At 36.9% G+C, this 23,153-nt stretch overlaps 1 protein-coding gene across 1 annotated transcript; it reads right to left on the minus strand.

The window, feature by feature from the left end:
* Positions 1-1,416: 1,416 nt before the first annotated feature.
* PIBF1 (progesterone immunomodulatory binding factor 1) lies at positions 1,417-22,610 on the minus strand (the record flags this gene model as incomplete). Its single annotated transcript, XM_010017398.1, has 6 exons — positions 22,359-22,610; positions 21,412-21,512; positions 19,855-20,053; positions 13,573-13,692; positions 3,574-3,707; positions 1,417-1,529 (listed from the first exon to the last, which is right to left on the minus strand). Coding segments are annotated over exons 1-6 (919 nt in total), but the record flags the coding sequence as incomplete, so codon positions are not given.
* Positions 22,611-23,153: the final 543 nt, after the last annotated feature.

A 23,153-nucleotide genomic window follows, 5' to 3' on the forward strand; every position in this document is an offset into this window, starting at 1 on the left:
TCCAACCCAAACCATTCTATGATTCTATTGATGTCTAGAAAAAATCATGCACAACAAAACATAAGCCATACAGTAGCTCTGCCTTGCTGTCACTATTGATCAGAAAGAGCTAAAGCAAATTAATTAGTTCTGCACCTTTTGAGGGATAGAACATACTCACAAGCATTCAGCCTTCACTGGTAAATTTTGCCCTTGGGCCTCCCAGGTTCTGGAACTTATTGCCAGATTTCATCAGGCTGAAGCAAACAAAGAAAAATGGCATGTGCATAATGCCTAAGGAAAAAAGAAAAGCACTTGACCAATGTTGAGGGAGATAGCCAATGCTGTTGTGAGCTTGGCCAGCTGTTTGAAAGATCATAGCAAGTGAGCAGGGCTTCTGATGACTAGAATCCACCTTCAAGAAGGAAGACCCAGGGAACTGTGGGTTCGTGAATCTAACCTCAGTCCCTGCAAAGGTTGGATTGCAGGAGGAAACAAACCCTCCTGCTAGCAATATCCATGCATACTGGAGGATAAGGTGACTGAAAACAACTAGCATGGATTTACCAAGGCAAACTGTGCCTAGCAAACCTCACAAGTAAGTTGGCTCTATGGATGGGGGGACAGCTGTTCATGTCACTTACTTAAACTTTTGCATGGCTTTCAGCCATCTCCCGTAACACCTCTATGGGAAAATGGGCAAAATATGTACTGGATAGGCAAACAGCAGTTGAACAAACTAAACACGAGCCAGAAGTGTGCCCTGACAGCAAAGGTGGCCAAGTGCCTACTAGGCTATATTAGCAACAATGAAGAAAATAGTTTCAAGAAAATTATTATTATCCTGTGTTCAATACTTGTGAAACTGTACTTGGTGTGCCATGTCCCATTCTGAATTCCTCTTAAAGACATACATTAACATACTGGAGCAAAACCAGACTTGCTCTGCCAAGATGGTCATGGACTGCAGCACATGATGTACAAGGGTTTGAGAGAAATGAGTTTTTTCAGCCTTCAGAAATCAAATCTGGCTGGAGAAAAATCTTGTTATCTTCACCTATCTAATTGGAATGCATAGAAAGAGCCAGGCTTTTGGAAGCGCATAGTGACAGGACAAGAGGCAAGAGAAAAAACCTGCAACAACACTGATTAGATTTTAGAAAAACATTTTCACAAAGCGGGTGGATAAACACTGGAACAGATTGTCCAGAAAGGCTGTGGAATCTCCATCCTTGGAGGTATTCAAAACCTGACAAAGCCCTAAGTAACCTGACCTAAGCTGGCTCTGCACTGCATGGGAGGGTTGGATCAGCTGGTCTCCTTAGAACCATTCTAATCTAAATTATTCCATGATCCTATAGGTGACTCTGGCAGACTTGATTAGACAAAGCATCAAATTCCTGAGGTGAAGAAATAGACAATTATTGAAATAAGAACTTACCTCTTTTGATAAGTCATTTCTTTCTTTAGCTTGTGCTTTGTGTGACACCTCTAATATATCATATTTTCTTCTGAGTTCTGACAATTCATGTTCAAATGCATCACGTTCACTGTTAATAAAAAGTGAAACTATTAGATGAATAAAGTGTAACAAACAAGATTCCTGTGCATTTGCAATCCCTCAGCCTTTCAGTTCATGATAGTGACTTCTCCCAACCAGTCACTCACACAGCAACTAGTGATAATCTTACATTTGCTAGTTATTAACACCTGCAACAGTACCTTATTACATTAAAGAATTTTCTTCATTTCTAAGTATTTAAAAAATAATCCTAAATTATAACACAATAATCATGAATTCCTATCATAAGTTATTTCATTCTTCTCTGATTAGTATTCTTCAGCGTAACTTTGGGCTATACATTTCTCCTCTTAGCAATGAACTGTAAGTACCCTTGTCCATCCTTTTAGCTTGATGATATTTCCCACACCATTCTCTTGAATCTTTTGCAGCCATCAAAGTCTGATGAAAAAGTAAATCTACTTCCTTCCTATCTTCCTAATCAAATAGAAAACAGTGTATACTTGTTCTTAGTTGCTACTCTCCCTTACATACAGTCTCTTGATACCAGAGAAGGTTGTACTACTCTTTTCGTATTTAAAATATACATGACACAGCTGCAAAAATTATGTTGGTTTCCTGAATAAGAGTGCTTTCCATATGCACAAAGAAGCAGCTCTGTCTCCACTCTATCTGACCCTGTCAGAACAGTGAAATGAATGAGCCAGTATGAGCTTGCAGTTTGGAAAAAAGCTAAAAAGTTTTATATTAAGCATAGCATAGTTTTAAAACTGAGAAAACTTGTAGTACACCAGAACTAGAAGATTTGACATGGCACTTTTAAAGACAGAAACAAGCCTGGAAGTGATTAACTCCTGCAACACTCCCAAATATCCTCATGCAGTCATGCCAACAGGGCTCTCCCCTCCCCTTCGTCTGTGCCTACCCAGATGAATACAAGCTACTCTCTCAAATATAGTTTTGGCACATTCATTCATACCTTTTTTCAACTCAAGACTATTTTAAATGTACACTCTTAAACACTGGGGCCATTCATATGAACATTATTACAATTCACTTATTAAGATGCAGTTGCACATGGGAAGCAAACCATAGCATCAATACATCCTATTTGCAAAAAGCTTCCAGGCAGATTCCAAGGTTGTTTTAGTACACGTATCTGTGAACAGTTATCCAGAATAAAGACTCTCCTTCAAATGATTTAGTGGCAAAGTCATTTGCATCAGTAACTATGCCCGAGTTCATTCAGTGTGAACTACTAAGGAGTTGACAGGGTGTTTTCTATTCATAATCTTCATTTTTGAATCCATTCCCCAACAAATGTGCCAAAGGCCAGATTTTGTGTACTGGCAAGCACACTAAATAAGCCATTTGGGAGCTGGACTGTGAAGTATACATCTATGAGCGTATTTATAGAAAGTCATTTTCATCATTTTTGCAGTTGTTTACAAGATGCACATTCAAAGCATAGGCTAGAACTGTAAAATCCATATTTTAAAAATGAAGAGACACTGGAACTTTCTGCAGTTAAACCAACTCACTGAAGTAACCCTAAGACAGAGGGTTACTTTACAGTAACAGGCTCTGACAGAGTTCTTATACAGCTCTTTCAAATTCATGGTTACAAGGCTATCTGAAGTTATAAATATTAATTCCCAAGGTCCTGCACTCTTAATTCGCTGTGTAGTCACCAAACATAAAGCACAGGCCCTTTTGTTAAATCATTGCTTTTATTCCAAGAGAAAAAGAGTACTTGTTCTAAGCTGCTTGGCATCAACAGCTCCCATTTCTTTGGTTGCAAAGTGACTGGTAGGCTCTTCTGAAAATACAGTAAATCTCTAAATATTAACTTTCAGGGAGATAATTTGGTGCATCAGATTTCAACAGGTTGTTCGTCTTATCACTAAATATACTACAGGAGCTAACTGAACCAGCAGTGGATTGAGGTAAGGAAAATTTCCTGTGGTGTACATAAGCCAAAAAAATCAAATTAAAAACTCTAGTCAATCAAGGTTGAAGTTTGTCTCTTAACATTTGTATGTAAGTAGAACATTTTAATTATAGATACCTACCATTTTACTTTATCATAGTTCTCTTGTCTGTAATCACCTTGCTGAATCATTTGTTTGGTATCAGCCAGTTCCAGTGTTAAACGCTGGCATCTAACCTCAAGCTCTGACCGAGTCCTCCTCTCGTCTTCATAGCTCTAGAAGGTAAGACGTTTTGAAATTATCAAAGCTACACTGATATTTACTTAAAGCAATCACCAGCTAAGTTTTGTGAAGACCTCTTATGAACATTCAAGTTGTACTATTTGTATATGGAAATCTAGCAGGTATCACAAAGTAACCAGCTGTATTGATGCTCAACTCATTTTTATCTTATTCTAAATAGCTGATTAATGTACCTATTTTTTCCTAACACATCTGTCCACTGGCACAACTTCCAAGACCAGTAAACCTTATATATACAGCTGGTGGTCTACAAACCTATTGTAGGTGCACAAAGTCACAGTTGCTTTACAATACGTTCAAACTAGTTTCCCTGTGAAGATATATGCTAGTCAAGTCAGAAATCTCCGCAACTTCTCTCATTATATAAAAAATTTCAGCCAGTTACTCCCAAATTGTATCTGGTAACTTATGGTTGCTGAAGCATATTAGCATCACAGAATGGTTAGGACTTTGGAAAGGACCTTAAGATTATCTAGTTCCAACCCCCCTGCCATGGGCAGGGACACCACACACTAAACCACTGCACCGAAGGCTCTGTCCAGCCTGGCCTTGAACACTGCCAGGGATGGAGCATTCACCACTTTTTTGGGCAACCCATTCCAGTGCCTCACCACCCTCACAGTAAAGAACTTCTTCCTTATATCTACCCTGAACTTCCCCTGTTTAAGTTTAAACCCATTACCCATTGTCCTACTACTACAGTCCCTAATGAAGAGTCCCTCCCCAGCATCCTTATAGGCCCCCTTCAGATACTGGAAGGCTGCTCTGAGGTCTCCACACAGCCTTCTCTTCTCCAGGCTGAACAGCCCCAACTTTCTCAGCCTCTCTTCATAGTTGAGCCCCCTTATCATCCCCATGGCCCTCCTCTGGACTTGCTCCAACAAAATATTATCCAAAGCTTTGGCAGAGGAATTAAAAAAAGGAAAAAGAAAAAGGTGTTTATTTGCTTATTTAATGGTCTATCAGCCTTAGTTTCCATTTTCCCTTCTTTGCCCTCCTCATATACTTTGAGAGACTATACTGCAAACTAGAAAAAAGGACCAAAGCAAAAGAATGCATAGAAAGCATCTGTCTTTTAAAACACTAGTTATTCTTTCTGAAGATAACCAGATTTCTTAATTATTACACTCCTCTCTCCCACCCTCCCACAGGAATAGAAGACCTCTGTACCTTAATCCCTGATCTAGACTCCATTTCTCAGATTTTTTCTACAGAGTAGGTATTTATTTTCCCAAATTTATCTTACTTGCTTGTCCTAAATGATGTACTACTTAGCAATTTCTTCACAAAACCAATGTACATAATTCTCAGCCACCTATGTTAGGGAAAACCGATGGACAGCACAAAGAATTGCCTGTTAAAACCTTGAGAATATTTTCTGGACATCTAGATTTTTTTCCATCTTCTGTTTCTCAGAATACTGCTGAGTTCTGTTTTTTTTTCTGCTATGGTTGATAGATGGCAAGCTCGATAATGGATTCTTGATAAACAATAACTCCATCTGGTTTTATCGAATGGACATCACAGTATTATTCATTGAAGGTGAACACTGCTTTAAGATGTGATTACTGAACTAACCATTTAGCCACTGCAAGTTAAATTTATTTTGCAATGAGGGACATTGTATGAGTACATAATTTTTCAACATAAACTGAGAGCTATGTTTTATACATTATAAGAGAGGATAGTAATTGTGTCTAGCTGGCTTTTCATGGACAAGAAAAGTTTAGGACAGCAGCATATACATAACGGATGACTCCTAAACACAGCTTTGTAGGAGGAATGAACACAAGGACAATACTCCAGGATACGGACAGAAACACACAAAGGACACTGACCAAATTCACAGACACCATAAACTGAAAGTCTGACAGAATGCCTTCTTGAAAAAACACACCTAAATTCCCGTAACAGGAAAGCTCCCTGAGCTACTAAACGTATTGTAAGCATCCTGTTGATAAATGAGAATTTGTTGGTTTATATTTCACAAATCATATTAGATGACAACACTGAGAAAGTTTTCATGAGGATTTTGGATGTTTTGGATGGTATATCATTAGGAACATGTCACCTAAAGACACAGCTGTTAACCATCCTAACCTACTGGTATATATGGCTTATTTTTATGTTTACCATAGTGTATATACGTTACGCGAACCAACACTATAGAACAGTTTCTTCTTAAACCAGTTACCATGCCATCATTTAAAAAAATGGCATTATCATAATGGTAAAGCCTCCACCTGATGTTTTTAAAAGTGTTGTCTACAAGTAAGCTAGACTTTCAAATACATAACACAAGTGCAAGTGTGTAGTACAAGCATGACTCATCTTGCAACAGGAAATGGGGGTAAGGACACTTAACTTTTAAGTGTAAATTGAAAGCTTAAGTTTGGATACAATTACTCTGCAGATATCCTGTGCCATTCTGCTGCTAATACCATGCTGGAATTCATACACCCTTCACAGAGTGAGCTATTGAAGCTCCTACAGTATTACACATTTAACAACTAGAAGACAACAACCAGAAGTACAAAATTAAATTGGTTAACCTCGGGACAAATTTGTCATAAACAGCTCTAAAGCACCACTTTACAGAAGAGTGAAAGATCCACAAATCTAATGCCTTTTAACACCTGAGACCTAAACTAGTTTTGAATTTTATTTAACAAATCAGTTGCTATTATCATGGTAATGTCATGTAACAATATGCTAACTCCAGGGAAGGAGAGGGAAGTTAAATTCTACTTTTGAAAACTGATACTAAGACATAACTAAAGCACCAAACTGTTAAACAGATAATTAAAGGGGGGATGTTTTGGTTTGTTTGTTTTTTAAAGATTTACTGTAATTCTTGAAGAAATACTAATTCTACTACCCAGGTCTTTGTTTTCCAACTACATAATCTCTTAGGTATCAAAGTTGCATATTACTCACAGGAAGAAATACACAAGGCAAGCTCATAAACAGCCTATAGATTAACACAGAAATCCACCTATATGGTAAGCATATATCCAGGTAGCAGATACACAAGCTTCTGGACTTCTACAGCAATACATCTTAAAGACATACAATCAAGCTGCCTGTGCTTAGGAAGAATAAGCCTTGCTTTGCATGTAGTGAAGTTAATTAAGTTTACAACAATGTCCATATGCCATGAACTGATTTTAAGATCTCTGCAAAGGAACAGCATTAGCTTTCAATTTATCTTCAGGAGATAGCTTGGAAGTCATGATGAACAGCTTTGTCCTGAAAAGCAAAAAGGGTCTTTTAAAAGGATCAAGATATAGATCACTTTCAAGGACATGAATGAGGTCCTAGAAATAACACCAATAAATAAAAATAACTTAAGCAAGCTCACAAATGTAAAAAAAAAAAAAAATTAAAAAAAAAAAAAATGGCCGAATAGTACTTCCTCACACGGAACATGACTGTGATGACCTTGCCAACAATGTGTAACTTTTCTTCAGCTTCTTATTAGTTTTTGCTACCACAGAGTAGCAACTCAGATGAGGTGGTTAAAACGAACAAATCTGTTATATGTGAGATGAGTAGGCAAATATCATCTAAAGAAATTGTTAACAGAACTGTCCAAGAGACCCAGTATTAACCAGTGCAGGTGGTTTCTGCAGAACACATCAGGCAGTCCCTACCAACAATTGCTTCCATTTGGCTTACAAACACTGTCAACAGATGGATGTTTTGAGCAAGAAGATTCTAAGCTTGCCTGATCTACACTATTTAAAAACCAAACTGGTAGAGAAACTAAAGATCTAAGGACAGACCTCAGTCTTATGGTATCCTCCATCTGGAATGAACAGCAGCTTATAGCAAATCACCTGAATGAACATCTCTCTAACTTCCAAGTACAAAAATTGGGTGACATACTTTCTGAACAAAGTTAGTGGGATAATACATGGTAGGGATTAGCTGATCTTTCAAAAAGCCTTTGGGGATAAGAAGATAAACAACAGAAATGCAGGGAAAAGATTAATCAGCCAATCAAGCAGAAGTAGCATGACTTCTTCACACTGTCTACAGATAAGCCTGTGGAAGAAAGTGGTCCTGTTTTTAAAGATCTTATTTAAAAGAACTTCATCTTTGAAGGATCACTTACACAAGCCAGTGCTTTCTGTTTGTACCCTAAGGTACCTAAAGGCCCTAGGCAAATGTAAAGCTACTATACTATTGTAATATGAAAACAATTCCCTCAAGTTATTTCAGTGAAGTGCTGCTACTTAGTAAAGATAACATTTAGCTTCAATCTGTTTACACAGTACGTATTCAAAAATTGTTGGTCAATACATTATTTATTTGAATACAACTGCCCAAATATCAGGAAGAAGTTATACGTAACTGGATGTCGTGGTTTAAGCCAGGACACTGGGTAAGACATCTCTTCTAGTATGTTGATATGAAATTGGTAATCTGTCAAGGCACTCCTTGCCACTAAAAATTATAAACAGAATGTTAAGCTACTTCCAAAATAGAGAAGCTCTGCAAGAAAGATAGGAAAGAAAAGCTTTGGCATAAGTGCCAAAGAAAGTGGGATATAAAAAGTATATAAAAAGCTCTTTCTCTCTCTGGGTCTGAGCTGTCCAGAATCTACAGTGAAATATTTTCAGGTGAAAAGGATCTTTGAGATCATTGCATTAGACACTGGAATTAAGCCATTTGGTCCTTCTGAATAAGAACCAGCAGTCTATATGAGCCATAGGTATACATCAAAAGAGGTAGAAAGATACTGGGCAGAAAAGGAGCTTTCATAGATACATAAGTTTTCTTGAGACTTAGCAATGTTAAACTGATGCCCCAAGGTAACAGTTACTGGTAGAATATTTGTTTTTGCAGGTTTTTTTCATGAACAAGGTAAATATTAACAATAATGAAGGCAAGAAGGCATGTATCCCACCTCAGACTGAGGCCTCATCTGTCCTTTCTAGAGAGAGATGTGAAGACCAAGTAAGCAAAGCACTCCTTGAAAGAACTGGTGTCAGGGGACTGGGGGAAGAGTTTTTAAGTGCAGTGTTGAATTCCAGATGTGCAAACTTCAGAAAGGATCTTGCTGAACATAGTCCTTCTGGAGTAGCAATGGTAGTCTCAATTTTATAACATTCAGATACATCTAGTGGTGACTGATCCTTTGAGTCAGACTGATCCTTTGAGCAATCGCTTAGTTCACTCTTTGAAGACCATAGAAATATTTTGCCTTCAGCTGGGAAACATTATCACAGAGAAAATTGTTAGGTATGCCTAGCTAAACCTGACAGCTACTAATTCTGATTCAGAGACAAGGTCTTGGAAAGGATCTTTGTCCTACATACGTGCAGCTTTGTCTTTAGGCTACCCATTGCTTTTAGATAACTGTGATACTACAAATTTGATTGCAACTCCTAAAATCAACTTTACAGAAAAAAAAAAACACTAAAGAAAGGAAGCCTTGATAAAACTGTATCAAGACAGAATTCCATGAAAACATTGCCGAGGAATTCACAGCCAGAGAAGAAAGAAAGCAATACTTAATCTTCTAGACCTACAAAGAAAAGCAGAATTTCCTTCATAGACACTCTCCTAGTCTTGAGAGAAACACACAAGCAGTAAATTACATCTTTTTGAGGGAAGGTTCTAACCACTTTAGAAGCAAACTACTCTGAAAATAGCACACTGGTGTTCAGCATGGGAACACACATCAGGAGCTGGTTTTGTTTCTGGGAAGCTCCTGGTAATACAACACTACAGCTGGACTTCCCTCTATCTGTATCTCTGAAATTGTTGGTGCCAACATTATTTATACTTCAGGTACAGAGTGCTGTAAAAGAAGGACTGAAACAAGTCTAGTAGAAGGTGTCCCTTCCTATGGCGGGGGAGGTGGGGTGGTGGTGGAACCAGATGATCATTAATATCTCTTCCAACCCAAACCATTCGATGATTTGGTAACAGATCAGTCAGGACTGCAGTACAAGAACACGGCTTTTACCAGTTCCACCGCCTCCTCCCCAGTCTGTTGCTGCTGCACCTCGAATAAGAGGAACTGCACTGGTCTAAGTCATGGATGGAATCAGTGTGTGTAGAGTGCCATTAACTCTGTGGTAATACCGCAGAACCACTTAGACTGACCACTTCAAAAACAGAAAGTGGTGACAGAGATCTTCTCACACTAGCTGTGTTTATCAGATTATGTTCCAGTGCTAGAAATCAGTCTTCACGCTGTTCTCTGCTACCAGTTGTCAGAAACAGCTCCCCATGCCTCCTGAGTCTGTGTTACAGATTCAGAAGGCTTTGATTAAGTGCTAACTCAGAGCAGCAACAGACAATCAACAAGAGAACTTTGTTACCAAGTTGTAAAGTTTTAGTGGTCTTACTCCTTGGATACTAAGAATTAAATGAGTGCTGACAGAGGCTGATACACACTTAGGACCTTCAGCCCCTTCTGAACAAACAAAATATATTTTCATATACCTAGAATACAAATACAGGTGGATAAAGATTTGAAAGATACCTTTCATGTCCTAAAGTCAGCAGTTTTACCTACTACAAATGAATTAATGAATGGCCTAGAGATAAGAACATGAGGATTTGTCAAGTCTTAGAAATTTAGTTTCAACAAGGCTACAATGACAACTCAATTTTTAGAGAACCAAGCTTTCTAGCTGATACAGCTGGATGCTTATAAACTCAGTCGGCTGAGAGGCCACAATGCCATCCCGCTGCACTCATTTTTGTGCCAGGTGAGGTCTGTTATGCCACAAATGACTTTCTCTTGGTGGGCATTCCCCTCACCCCTCCCCCCCAAAAAAGGCAGCATGTAGCAAAAAAAGATTTAGTGGGTTCAAAGACCTTACTTTATGTAACCAATACTCAGACATATTGGCTCATCATAATAATATCCAGACAATAGAACTGTGATACTTTTCTTTCTCACAAAACAGTATATAAAGGCTCATAAGCAAAGAAAACAAAATAATGTGCCTTACGTTCATACTCCAAAACAAGAACAGTGAAATTAGAGCTCATTTCTTTTGACCAAATTAAAGGACTACAGCCATCCTGTCACAAAATAACATAGCTGATACTAGGCAATGGCTGTCTTATTTGATAAATTCATTTCACGTTTAATTTTTCCTAGAGTTGGCTTAACGTATTAGACAAGATTGAACTTTCCTTCAAACTTTTTCAGTTCTTTGTTGGCTAGACTTCCCTGAGTCTATACCCAATTGTCTAGTATTTCTCACTAGCTTATTTCTAGGTGAATATCTACACATATGAAACTTACTCAAACCTAGTCTGTCAGTAACAAACAACCAGAAAAGCCCCAAGCCATTAGGAGTTCATAGAAAGATTTGGGCTAAGTATGTTTTTTAGTTCCTTTCTATATTCCACAAAGAAGAAAAAAAAAAACATGTTGAAACTCATTAGGAATAGCATTAATTATCTGCAATAGTAGGAAAAAAACCCCAACTTCCTACTTATTGTAGGAAGTGGTTTATTCTCACAGAGGGAAGAAAAAAAAGAAAGAAAGAGACACTCTTAACTTCAATGATGACTGCATTTCAAATATCTGTGTTAGTAGGTTCCTAAAGAAGTTTTAAACCCAGAACAGACACATTGTTACTAAATAATGTAGAGAACAGAAACATTGCAACTGTTGGAGAAAACTTAAGGAATATTGGACGGGAAATCAGAGAAAGGATATGAAGAGTGTAAGTTCTTTAAAAACAGGAAAGAAGCTTCAGCAACTGTGTTTCACGTATCTCGTAATAAAGAATGATTGGAATACCACAAAAGCAGTAAAAGAAGAATGTAAGAGCTTAAGTAAAACTCTGAATGAAACTCTGCTTATTTCCTACAGATATATTCCTTGCAATAAAGCCTAACCTTATTGAAAGAATTCAAATAAGTTACCCTGAGAGTACACCTTGAAACCACTTCTTTATAAACTGCAAGACATACGTATATGTACATTAGTTTTAGCATACTAAGTACATTAGAGATTCTGAAGTACCCTCTCATATTGGTGATGCTCCTTATTATCTGAAGCAGTCTGAGGTACCTTTGTTGCATTGACACTCATGAAGTCCCTAGGTCAAATTTGAACTTGCCAGAAGCAAAACTTCTAAGTCCCTCTGTATATAAAATACCTCATCTCAGGTCACATACACATCACCTCTGCATCATGGATATGGTGAAGGCTTGGGTTTGGGGAAGTGTACATATGGAAAAACTGTAGCAAGTGAACTTACCCGAAACCTAAGAATCCTAAGGAGTAATTGTTATTAACAACTGTTAACCCTTTTTTTTAACTTGCGACATTTCAACACCTGGATCTCTTCCCTGATTGGTTTTGCTTGGTTTGGGTTTTTCCTTTTTTCCCTTTTAAATGAGGTATTGCTTCTTCCTCCTAATTGTCTCTCATTTTAAGCATGATTATGGAAACAGGGAATAAGTATTCAAAGAACCACCTCAGCTCAACACAGTCAACATTCTAGTGCTTTCTCATCAGCACCAAAAGCATAGTAAACTTCAAAATTTGAAAAATAATAACAGAAGGAAAGGTGGATACTGCCACCATGTGGTATAAAAAGAACAAAATTATAAGTTTCTATATTAAAGAAAGGTCAATGTACCAAGAAAATTGTTTCTAGCAAAACTTTAATTATTGTTATCTACTATCCTGTTAAGCTGCTGTATCAAAAATTAACACAGATGTCAATCAAATCTCAGAAACCTGAAATCCTCCTGTAGAATTCTATTCAATCAAAGCACATTAAATGTACAATGAAGGAAAATGCTCAGGTAAATCAGTTAACAGGATTAATTTAATCTTAATTATGGCTAGAGATGACAACACAAAATAATGCTGAAGCACATAAATGCACAAATTTTATTGACTACTTTTAATTCAATTAAAAAGAGAAATGAAAATAATATTAATTTCACAAAGATAATCCTGTATAATTAATATCTCTTTACAGCTGATTATTCCACAAGTAAATTCTGAAGAAAAAAAGTGGTAACTAAAGAATAAGGTCAGAAGTAGTAAACTGACAGGGGCTTTCAAGTCCCTGCTAGCCATGACTTGGATAAATACACACCAGGTACCCGAAACTCCAGATTTATGCAGAACTAAGCTAAAATACAAATCTTCCTAGCTGTATATATACTAAGAATTCTATAATTATTCATAAATACCTTAAAAATTATATTCTTCATATACTGTTTCAACTCCTTTGCTCTTTGAAAATAAAAAATAAATATATTTAGATAATTTGTTTCTCTGCTTCTGGCATTTATACCTTACCTGAAATTATCTTATTATTTACTATAGAAATAAATAGGAAATTCAAATATATAACAAGTTGAAAAGCAGAAGAGAAGATCCAAGTCCAAAGAACTCTTTAAAAATGCATTTTTATATTATCTAAAATTAAAGGTGAAGCAAATTACTCCTAAGACATCACCATCTCGAAAACTATACACTGAACCACCACTCTCGATCTACTGCTGGGTGGATCTCCTGCCTCAGCTTCCCTGACTTGAACCTTGCCCTCAGAAAGCACAACACAGCTGGTAAAAGTCTATCCTTAACATTATCATGAGCAAATCTTATAGGGTAGCTGTAACACAAAATTAGCTGTGTCGTGCTTTAAGCGTGTTATGCAAGGACATCTATAGCATGCTTCTCCTTTCTCTCCCACCTCAGCCCTCCTACCCCCACTAGTTTTTATACAGCAAAAAAATCTTTTCTATCTTAAATATCAATAATGATTTGGAGAATGAGGTTTTTGCAATATACATGTTTACACAGTTTCTTAATTGAAATAATTAAGATGCACAGACCTCCGTCAGACACTTCAGTTGTGATTTGTACCCACTTAGTTCTTCTGTTAGGCTCTCTTTTTTCATCTGCAGATCACTTAACTCTTTTCTTAAGGAATGGACTACTTCATAGAATCTGATCTAGAAGAACAAGATATATATTCAAAATTAAGACTAGCAAAATTGCAATCACAAAGCCACAATTAAAAAACAAAACAAAACAAACCCCACCCTAACATTTTATGGCAATAATTCACCAAATGATTTCTAATGCAAATGAGGAACCTGGTTGGGGCTGGGGAAATGTTAAAGCAAAGACAGTGTCTTTCTTTAAGACATTGACAGCAGCAGCAAAGAAATAATCAGTTTGTGTTTGGCACTAAATAGAAAAGGAGGAATAAAGGTAAAGATATCCTTGTCTGTCCAACTCAGGCAGCCCTCAGTTAGGCTGCCCGATTAAAAAACAGAGCTGCTAATGAACCACATGTTCCCACCCTCTTATTTGTGCCAACCTTAGGGCCTATTTGATTAACTCTGTAAAAAGGGAAAAAAAAAAAAAGAAATAAAACCTATGCAAGCCTATTTAGCAATAAACCAACTTAACTTGCTAACTTCTCCCAAGCCAATATAAATTTTTATGGGGTGTGTAGAAAGGGAGAGAGATTAGTTTTGTTTTCTGCCAGTTCAGTGTGCTGATTCCACATCAAAATGCAAGAGCAAGCAGAGGAAGCTGGAACAGCCCACTACGAAGAAAAACCACACCCCCCCCACACACACATACACACACTCTCAGCAGTGACAGGCTGCTGTATGGGTTCAGCTGCACCGTGCAACTATGCCTCTGAAAAACTCGGCTTTGCTAAAATAACACGGGGGGGGGAGGGGAGAAAGACGTGTAAAAGGATTTAAAAAAAAAAAAAAAAAAAAAAGTCCCATAACAGATACTCGTCTCTATTCCTTCACTCCACTCACAGGCATAGTCTCAGACACGTCTCAGATCCACAGAACTTTTCCAGAACGTTTCTACTGAACAAGAAAAAATACTAGAAAAACACAGTAGTAAAACCATACAGCCTGCAGTAAAAAACAAACCCAACCCCCCAAAACAGAAAGACAAAAGAGACAGAGAAGAAAGAGCTTTTTTTGATATACACCCACACACATGTACACAGATGTTATTACTCCTAGATTAACTTGATACCTTATAATGTTTGTTTGGGGGATAAAAAGAATAGATAATTAAGCACTATTTTCATGCAAAAGCTTCTCCATAACCCCCTATCATTAATGCTTTGTTTGATATACGATTAAAGAAGAAATACCAGCAAGAAAGCACAGATAAAGTTAAGTATTCAAGAACAAGCTGTACTACACTTCCATGCAGAAGACAAATCTGTTTTACTACCTGTAAACAGTAGAAGACAAAGAAAAGTTTCAGGTATATTCCATATAATTGACAGCATATAATTCTAAAAAACACAGACGCCATGGAGATTTGTGATGTAAAGATAGGTGTAGTTTGCTTTAGACAACAAAGAAAGTGTGCAACATGACTGGAAGACTAATAGTGAAATTCTCTAAAAAGTGGTATGTTTTGGTTTTTTTTTTGTTTCCAAGTTTTTCCAAATACTGTGCTTGTTGAAAGTTGCAGTTGCTTGAATTTGTTGTACTAAACAAGAGAGCTCCACTCTTCATCCTTACCTTTAGATGCAAACCAAACATAAGCTAAAATAAGACATATGCTATAAATTTGAAGTAACTTCTTATTGAAAAAATTAAAGCTTCCCCAAAACATAGCTGTTATTTTTAAGATGGTAACAAGGGATTTTCAATTTATTATGTCTAAGCTTTCACACCAAATGAAGAAAATTAAAGAAGCTTTTTAAAACTACAATTCATTGGAAACCAAAACAAGGCATGATCACTTTTTTGTCCATGTTCGGAAAATTCCGAATGACAAGCTGAACTATCAGATGCTACAGCAGCTAAAACTAGAAATTGGGAAGAAAACAGAAATTTTCTAATCTGAAAAGTGAGCTAAGTGCATATTACCACTTTTACTGCTTCATTACTATTTTTTTCTTGCATTACTCCAATATTTAAGGAGTTTTTTCATATCCATCTCTGAAATCCCATTGCTTCTAATGGGCTTGCATGAAAACAAACAGCGAAGTTAGTTTTGTGGCTTCTTTCTAACTTCCTAACTACTACAACAGGCTTCAGCTACTTCAAAGCAGTAATTTTTTGTCTCTTATCTACAGCTTCCACTGACAACAGTTTTCATCTGTGTGGACGAAAACTGTGGACTCTTTAAGAACTTGTCTGATTCCATCTGAAACCAAGCAATTGAATTTTAATCAAATCCTCTTCCCTCCCTCAAAAATATTACTTTTTTTTTTTCTTTAAAAATAACCTTGATTGTCATTAATTGGTAACTATTTAAAACATTGTGGGTTTTTTAAACCACACATACTTTTTCCCTTTTTCCCTTAAGTTCTTGTCTTTTTATTGTGATTTCCCTAGGAAACCTAACTTATGCCATCATGCCACATTTACTTCCCAAACTGCAACAACCTTAAAACAGATTACCCAGTATCAAACCGGCATGTCACGGGATATAGGTATCAAGATAGGTGTATCTGCAAAGCCTTCCTGAGAAAAAAATCAATCCATGGTAATAAGAAAGTGCAAAGGAATGCAGAGATGAGGGGAAGGTTGTAGCAGAAGTTCAACTGTTATTTAACTTGCCTGATGCTAAATAAACATTCATTTAACTCAGCAGTCAAAACACACACATTACCTCTTGTCAAGTTAACATAGCAGCAACAAAGATTAATGGTATTTCAGAAACAACCACATATCTTAAAAAATACAAATTTATATTCATGTGCTGTAGGGAAAAGGTTACCGCTTTCTACGCAATTTTTAAAAAACCTGTTAGCATGTGCCCACCACTTTTTATGGAAAACTAGACTTGAGCTAAAAATGGGTGGCGCAGAGGATGAGGAAGTTGGCTTCTGTTAAATGAAGTCATGTGAAAGTAGTTGCATCAGTTAACCGCCTTCTTAAACAAAGGGCAAATAGAGCTGTAGTTAGTAAAATGAGGCCACTGAAAGACACAGCGATTGAAATTGGATCAAACAGAATTCACAGGTGCCATTTTTAAACAACTTGGTGAAAAAACTTTAGGAGTACAAAAGGCTCACTTTACTAAGCAAATTAAGTGATTCAACTGCCAAGCATCAGTTCAATGACCTGAAGTGCTTTAAAATTTTGAACATACTGTTTCTAAAAACTCATTCTTATAAATGGTAAAAAAACTAAATTTTTACGTACATGTTAAAAAAAGTGTGGTTGTTAAGAGAAAGATGCTTAAAACATCATTTTTCTTTTATCATCACTATTTGAACTAAATGATCTTTAAGGTCTCTTCCAACCCAAATCATTCTATGATTAACATTAAACAATTGCCTAGTCTTTGCTCTATCATGTCACTATTGCACCCCTTTGTGGAAGAACAGTGAAAAACATCTCATTTGTTTTAATTCCATGTCCTGTTTGTCTATGCTGTAGTATCTCTATATACAAAATCTGTATTTAAGCACTTCCTGCTGTTTGTCCAGTATAGCAGGTTTCAAATAAAGTATAAGCATTATATACACATTTGCTTCTATCCTGGAGAATTGTAAAGCAGTATTGTATAATTGATAAACAGAAAAAAGTCTGGAAATTTCTTGCTCAACTCTTTTCTAAGCAAAACTCTTTCTCACCAAGGAGAATTTTATTCTAGTATCAGCAGACTATATTGTTAGCCTGCCCATAGATCTGGAGTCAGAGATTTTACCTGCCTGCGAAAATAGCATCAGAAAAATTACTTTTTCCCTTCAATATCCTTTTACTAGCTTTCTAAAGCCAAATGGATGCATATACAGAATATACAAAACTGTTCTGTAGCTTCTCAGCATCTGTATCAGCTGAACAACTCAAAGTAATGATAAACAATCACTAAGCTTAACCGATACGCTCATGTTCACACTGATCCTTTTGCCAAAATAAGTTGGGAGAAGAAGCAGAAAACAGCATCTTACTACAGCAAGATGCTGTTTATGTCTTTGTTAAAATGTTTTCTCAAGCGAAAAAATAAAATAAAATAAATTTGACCAAAGCAAGCTCAAATTTCTTCAGTCCTTTCCAAAGAAAGTGACATATGTGTAAAGAGGAAAGGGGCTTCACTGAACAAGTAGTGGAGTTTCTGTCACAGACAAAAGTAGAATTTACTGGTTGAATGCAAAAGGAAAAGAAAGGTAGATTAGAGGTAGAAGGTAGCTGTTACCTCTCCCGCTTCACATCCTTTTCAGAGCCCCTTTCTATTCACAAGCACAATCTAAGCACTCTAACTGTGCTGTGATACTTTCACTTAAAGTAGCTGGCACAGTTACTAACTCCCGGTATCTGTCCTGCCCAGCTACATATTCTTTTGTACTAACTGCCAATCAACTCCCGACGTCCTGTAGCTTCCTGCACACCAATTTCAAGCAAACTGACACAGACTTCAGTTTGTGTTAAAAATTTGCTTTTTCAACCATGGTGGTGCAGAAATCAACAAAACCCCTCAAATACTTCCGCAGAGGGCAGGGTAGAGTAAGCAGCTAGAGGGTAATGGCCTAAGAGGCTCTAGCTAAGTGATCTTGTTATTCATACAGAGCCTTAAAGTTTTCGCAGTACTTTCAAAAGTCCAAGATTTAGAACTTGAGAAGATGTTTCCAAGAACATCCTTTAGATAAGAACGACAAGTTATACATCTCTGTACATATTTAAAGCACAGTATACCATGACTTTCATCCAGGAAAAGAAATCATTCATGTAGCATTTATACCTCAACAAATGCACTAAGCTTTTTAACACAGTATTATTTAAGGTTTTTTTAATAACTAGCTCTATAAGTAAGTAAAATGCTAACACTTTGGTGGATTAAGGTTTATATGTCCAAATCCTCTTCATTCCCAGAAGTGAGCCAAGATGCTCTGGACATGTCCCACAGTCTGTGAAGGCATTGTCTTTTTATTGCAAGCAGAAACCCTCCTGCCCCTCTATCTACCCAAAAGCCACAATTAACAAACTTCTTAAGAAAATGAGTCTTACAGTACTCTTTAAGGTACACTTTATCTCCTGCATTTAGTTAGACAGGAAAGGGCCAGATGGAAAGCATGAGGGAAAGGTAAGAGATGTTTGCAAGAACCACCTTGACTTGTGGTTCTGGCAAGCTGAGTTTCAAATTCCTGTTTTCAGCCTCCTGTATTTCAGATCATCAACGCATACCCATCATTTAATTGTAACATCCCATCTGCTTAACCTGCTTAAAATATATCAGCAGTTCTACTCCCTTCAAAACTTCAGAGCCTGGAATTAAAAGGTTCCCCTCTTTACTGGAATCCTGTTTTAACAGACAGATCCAAAAGCACATCTGCCCCTGAAGTTCCTTCATTTCTAATTGGGGAAGAGTAAGAATTCTAGGAGTACAGACTGGCTTCTACTATGTGCAGATATCTGTAATTCTAAACAAAAGCAATTTATAGCTTGTGGTGGGTTAACCCTGGCCAGCAGCCAAACACCCATATTGGCTGCCTCCAGTGGGAGCAGGACAGAGGAATGTGAACAACAAAAGCAAGGAAATTGAGGTGTCAAGTTTTCTGAACAGTTTAATTAGTAAAGGAAAGACAGAAAATCATAGAATACTGGTTGGAAGAGACCTCAAGGATCATGTGGTCCAAACTTTCTTAGCAAAGCATAACCTAGACTAGATGCCTGAGCACTCTGTCCAGCCTAACCTTAAGCGTCCAACACTGGGGAGCCCACCACTTCCCTGAGGAGATTATTCCAGTGGCCATGCAAATACAATCATTCACCACGTCTTGCAAGGAGACACATGCCCAGCCAGCCTCTGAGCAATAACCACCTTGGAAGCCGCCCCCCACTTCATCTTTCTTCCTCTACTTCCAGTTTATATTGCTGAGCATGATGTTAGATGGTACGGAATATTCCTTTGCCTGATTCAGGCCAGCTGTTCAGCTGTGTCCCCTTCTGAATCTCGTGACTACCCCTCACTTGCTGGGCACAGGGGGAGAAAAATAAGCCTTGATGCTGTGCAAGCACTGTCCAGCAATAGCCGTAACATTGGTGTGTTGCCAACGCTGTTTTAGCCAAGCACAAGAAGATTTAGGCTGCTATGAAGAAAGTTAACTTCATCCTCGGCAAACTGAGGATACAGCTATATTTTAAACCAGTACAAAACTCAATACTCACAGAAACATATTCAGGGATAGAAAGCTGATCTTCAGGAAGAGACTTTAGCTGCTTATAGCAATCATCTGTTAATTCCAAGTCTCGCAAGCTACGACGGATATCTCCAGCCCTCTCCCTTAACTGATGATTTGTTTCCTCCAGTTGCTTCTGTCTCAATAAAATAGTTTCCATTTCTTGTTTCATTAGAGCCTGATGTTTTCTTTAAGATTGATTTGAAAACAGAAGACAATAAGTAGCAAGTAACACAAGTGACAAACCTTCACAATACCCTGGCAAGGCAGCCAGTTATGCTCCTTGTAGCAGGGAAAATTTACAGAGATTAGGTAATTAGCACAAGAGTGTATACCAGCATGATTACACCATCATATTAGACACTATATATATAAAAAGCCAGAAACTTCATAGACATTGACAATACAAGGCTGAATCTGAGAAGTGTCTATTAATCTCCACATATGCTGACTTTTACTGGTAAATTAAGACTAATTTATAAATTCAAAACATTAAAAGCATGAAAAAGCTGACTGTATTTCCACTCAAAACCCAAGGAACTAGTAAATCACCAAACAAAGTAACAGTAACTTCAATTTGTGTCTTATCAAGTTTCAGTATATACATGCTTATGGCCTATTCCACACACAACCCTTCATTTTCCTACCCAGTGTAAAATACAAAATTGAGGTCCATTTAAGAAAACACAAAAAAAACCCAAAAAAACCCAAACCCACAAAAAAACAAATTACACACCACAAAGACCACTATGCTTAAACAAGCAGCCTTACTGCCAGCCTTAAAATACTACCATTACTATTATCACCAGAGATTAAGGTATTATGCAACAAGAGAAAATGTGCATCACTTCAAGATGTTTCAAAGTATTCATTTTATTTAAATCAAATGTAACTGACCTACTTTTTAAGAGGTTTTAGCCATGACTCTTGAAGATATAGTCAAATTAAATCATTCTTCAAAACAAATTGTGCCAATTCCTACATTATTTAAAAAGTAATATTAAAAATACTAGCTAGTACTACAAGGCAATGTCTGTCCCACTGGTTTCAAAAAGACAAGAGTCTATTTTCAACTGTTTTCTGAAACTCAAAATGTTTCAGAAAAGCAAGATGAAAAGTAAGTTTCTACATCATCAACTGAAAGCATTTCTGACCAATAAGCAATCCTAACTTGGAGTGCTAAACGTTATCCCCTTACCTTTCCCAAGTCACTAAGGCTGAAGAGTTACTCAAAATTCTGTTTGATTTGACTCAAAATCTGCCACCTCTACCTACTCCTTTTACTCTTTACTAGTTTTAAGAATGTTCTTACTCCCAGTTCCTATTCAGTTTTGAATCCAGGTAACAATAAAACTTCAGCAAGTGAAAGCTGAATTCAAATGTATGTATATGTAAATTAAACACATAAATTCCACTTTTAGAATGCAAAAGAAATGCTATTCCTGCAATTCATAATCATCAGTTTCCATTAACTGACTATGAATTAATTTTAATTCATATTAATAAATTATTAAGGATGAAGTTCTTAGTTTTACTCCCATCGTACCTGGCATCTTCTTGCTGTAATGCCAGCTGACTATCCAGTCGTAAAGACAACAGCTGCTTTTGATGTACTGCATCATTAAGCTTCTCTTCTAGCTCTTCAATCTAAATAGAAAGAATATAAGTATAAAAGCAAGACCAGAATTTACCTTGGTAATTAAAAAAACTGTATAAAAAGGAGAGCCAATGCCCTGGGAAATGCGATAATGATTGTTTAACAAGACTTCTAAATATGCCAAATTATAAATATCATAAAATACGTTACGGATTTTGCCCTAATGAACTAAAAGTTAAAAAGACCTAGTTCTAAACCTAATTGTTTTCAGCCAAATAGCTACTTGTTCAACTAATTTCAAATCACGCTTAAACAAAGATCAGCAAGCCTGTGAAAGCCACAATTAGTATATAGTAGGCTGTAAATGTGGACTGCACACAGATGTGACAAAGCTTTAACAACCTTCCTTAGTTTCATGCATCGTAGTGGGAACTGTACGCAATAAAATCCCCTCCTATTAGCATGCTGGTATATTCTAGCCACGTCCTCATCAACAGATCATTGAATAGTATTAAGATTACTTCTTCTAGTATTCCAAAGTTAAAAGCCCTATTAAGCTGCTTTTATCAGTGACAATAATATTCTTCATTTCTGAAAGGAAATAGGTTTTTCTCCTTTGTTTTTAGAAAAGGAAAAACTAATTCAATCCCACGTCATTCATTTGAGAGTATAATTACTTGTTCAAGTCAGGTAAGTTTTCCATATCTTTGTTTCCTTCTTTTCTCATCAAACCAACCCAACAAACAAAGAAACACCAAAAAACCTTTCCAGAAGCAACTAAGTAGGCTTTCAGCATGCAATTCATAGAAATTTTGGGCAGAACATAAGTTTCTATCATACCCTAAAAGCACCAGAAACAAGAAAAGATTATACATGAAAGGAACAACATTTCTTACCTTGGTCAGATATTCTACTTTCAAGTTGTCAATCATCAAGTTTTTCTGAGATAATTCTATTTTAAGCAGCTGAAGATTATGGAGCAACTCTTTCCGTTCAATCAGCTGCTTAGTGATTTTAACAGTACCTTCTCTCTCTTCAGAGGAAGAAATATCATCAGTTGGTATTATGGTTTCTAAGCTAATATCTTCAGATTCCAAAGAGCTAGAAATGTTTACTTTCCTCATTTCCTTAGAGTTTTTAAGTGACATTTTCTTCCACTATTTGAAAGCTTTTTTACATTGTACTTCGAGATGAGCCCCCAAAGAATCAACTGCAAGAATCAAAACAATTAAATGAAAAGCATTATGAAAAATTAACCACTTAAACAAGATCACTAAGCAATACCTCCCAGCACCACATGAATGTATTTTTTTTTATTTACCCAAGATAAACATTTTAAGAAGCTCAAGAAGTTGCCCAAGGACTCTATCGCTTAAAAAATTTTTAGCAAGGGGTTTGACTGCAGTAAGCTAAATGCTGGTGTGAATCAAGCTCACTGGTAAGATGTTACAGGTAAATCAGGATGCCCACCTACCACACACTATCAGAAGAACATGCACCAAAACCTCACAGGACCTTTGAGCCATACACACAGTATCAGAGAACATCCAGTAACGAGCATTAACAAGACTTGCTAGACAAAACAGTAAAGGAATAGTCTGATAGCCGCTTTTGTCTTCTCTGAAGTAGCAGCTCCGTTATTTTTACCAGACCAACTTTACCGACAGCCACACGTACTTTACAACCGGTCA

Source organism: Nestor notabilis, unplaced genomic scaffold, assembly GCF_000696875.1.
Source record: "Nestor notabilis isolate BGI_N333 unplaced genomic scaffold, ASM69687v1 scaffold22056, whole genome shotgun sequence".
Classification (NCBI taxonomy): domain Eukaryota; kingdom Metazoa; phylum Chordata; class Aves; order Psittaciformes; family Psittacidae; genus Nestor; species Nestor notabilis.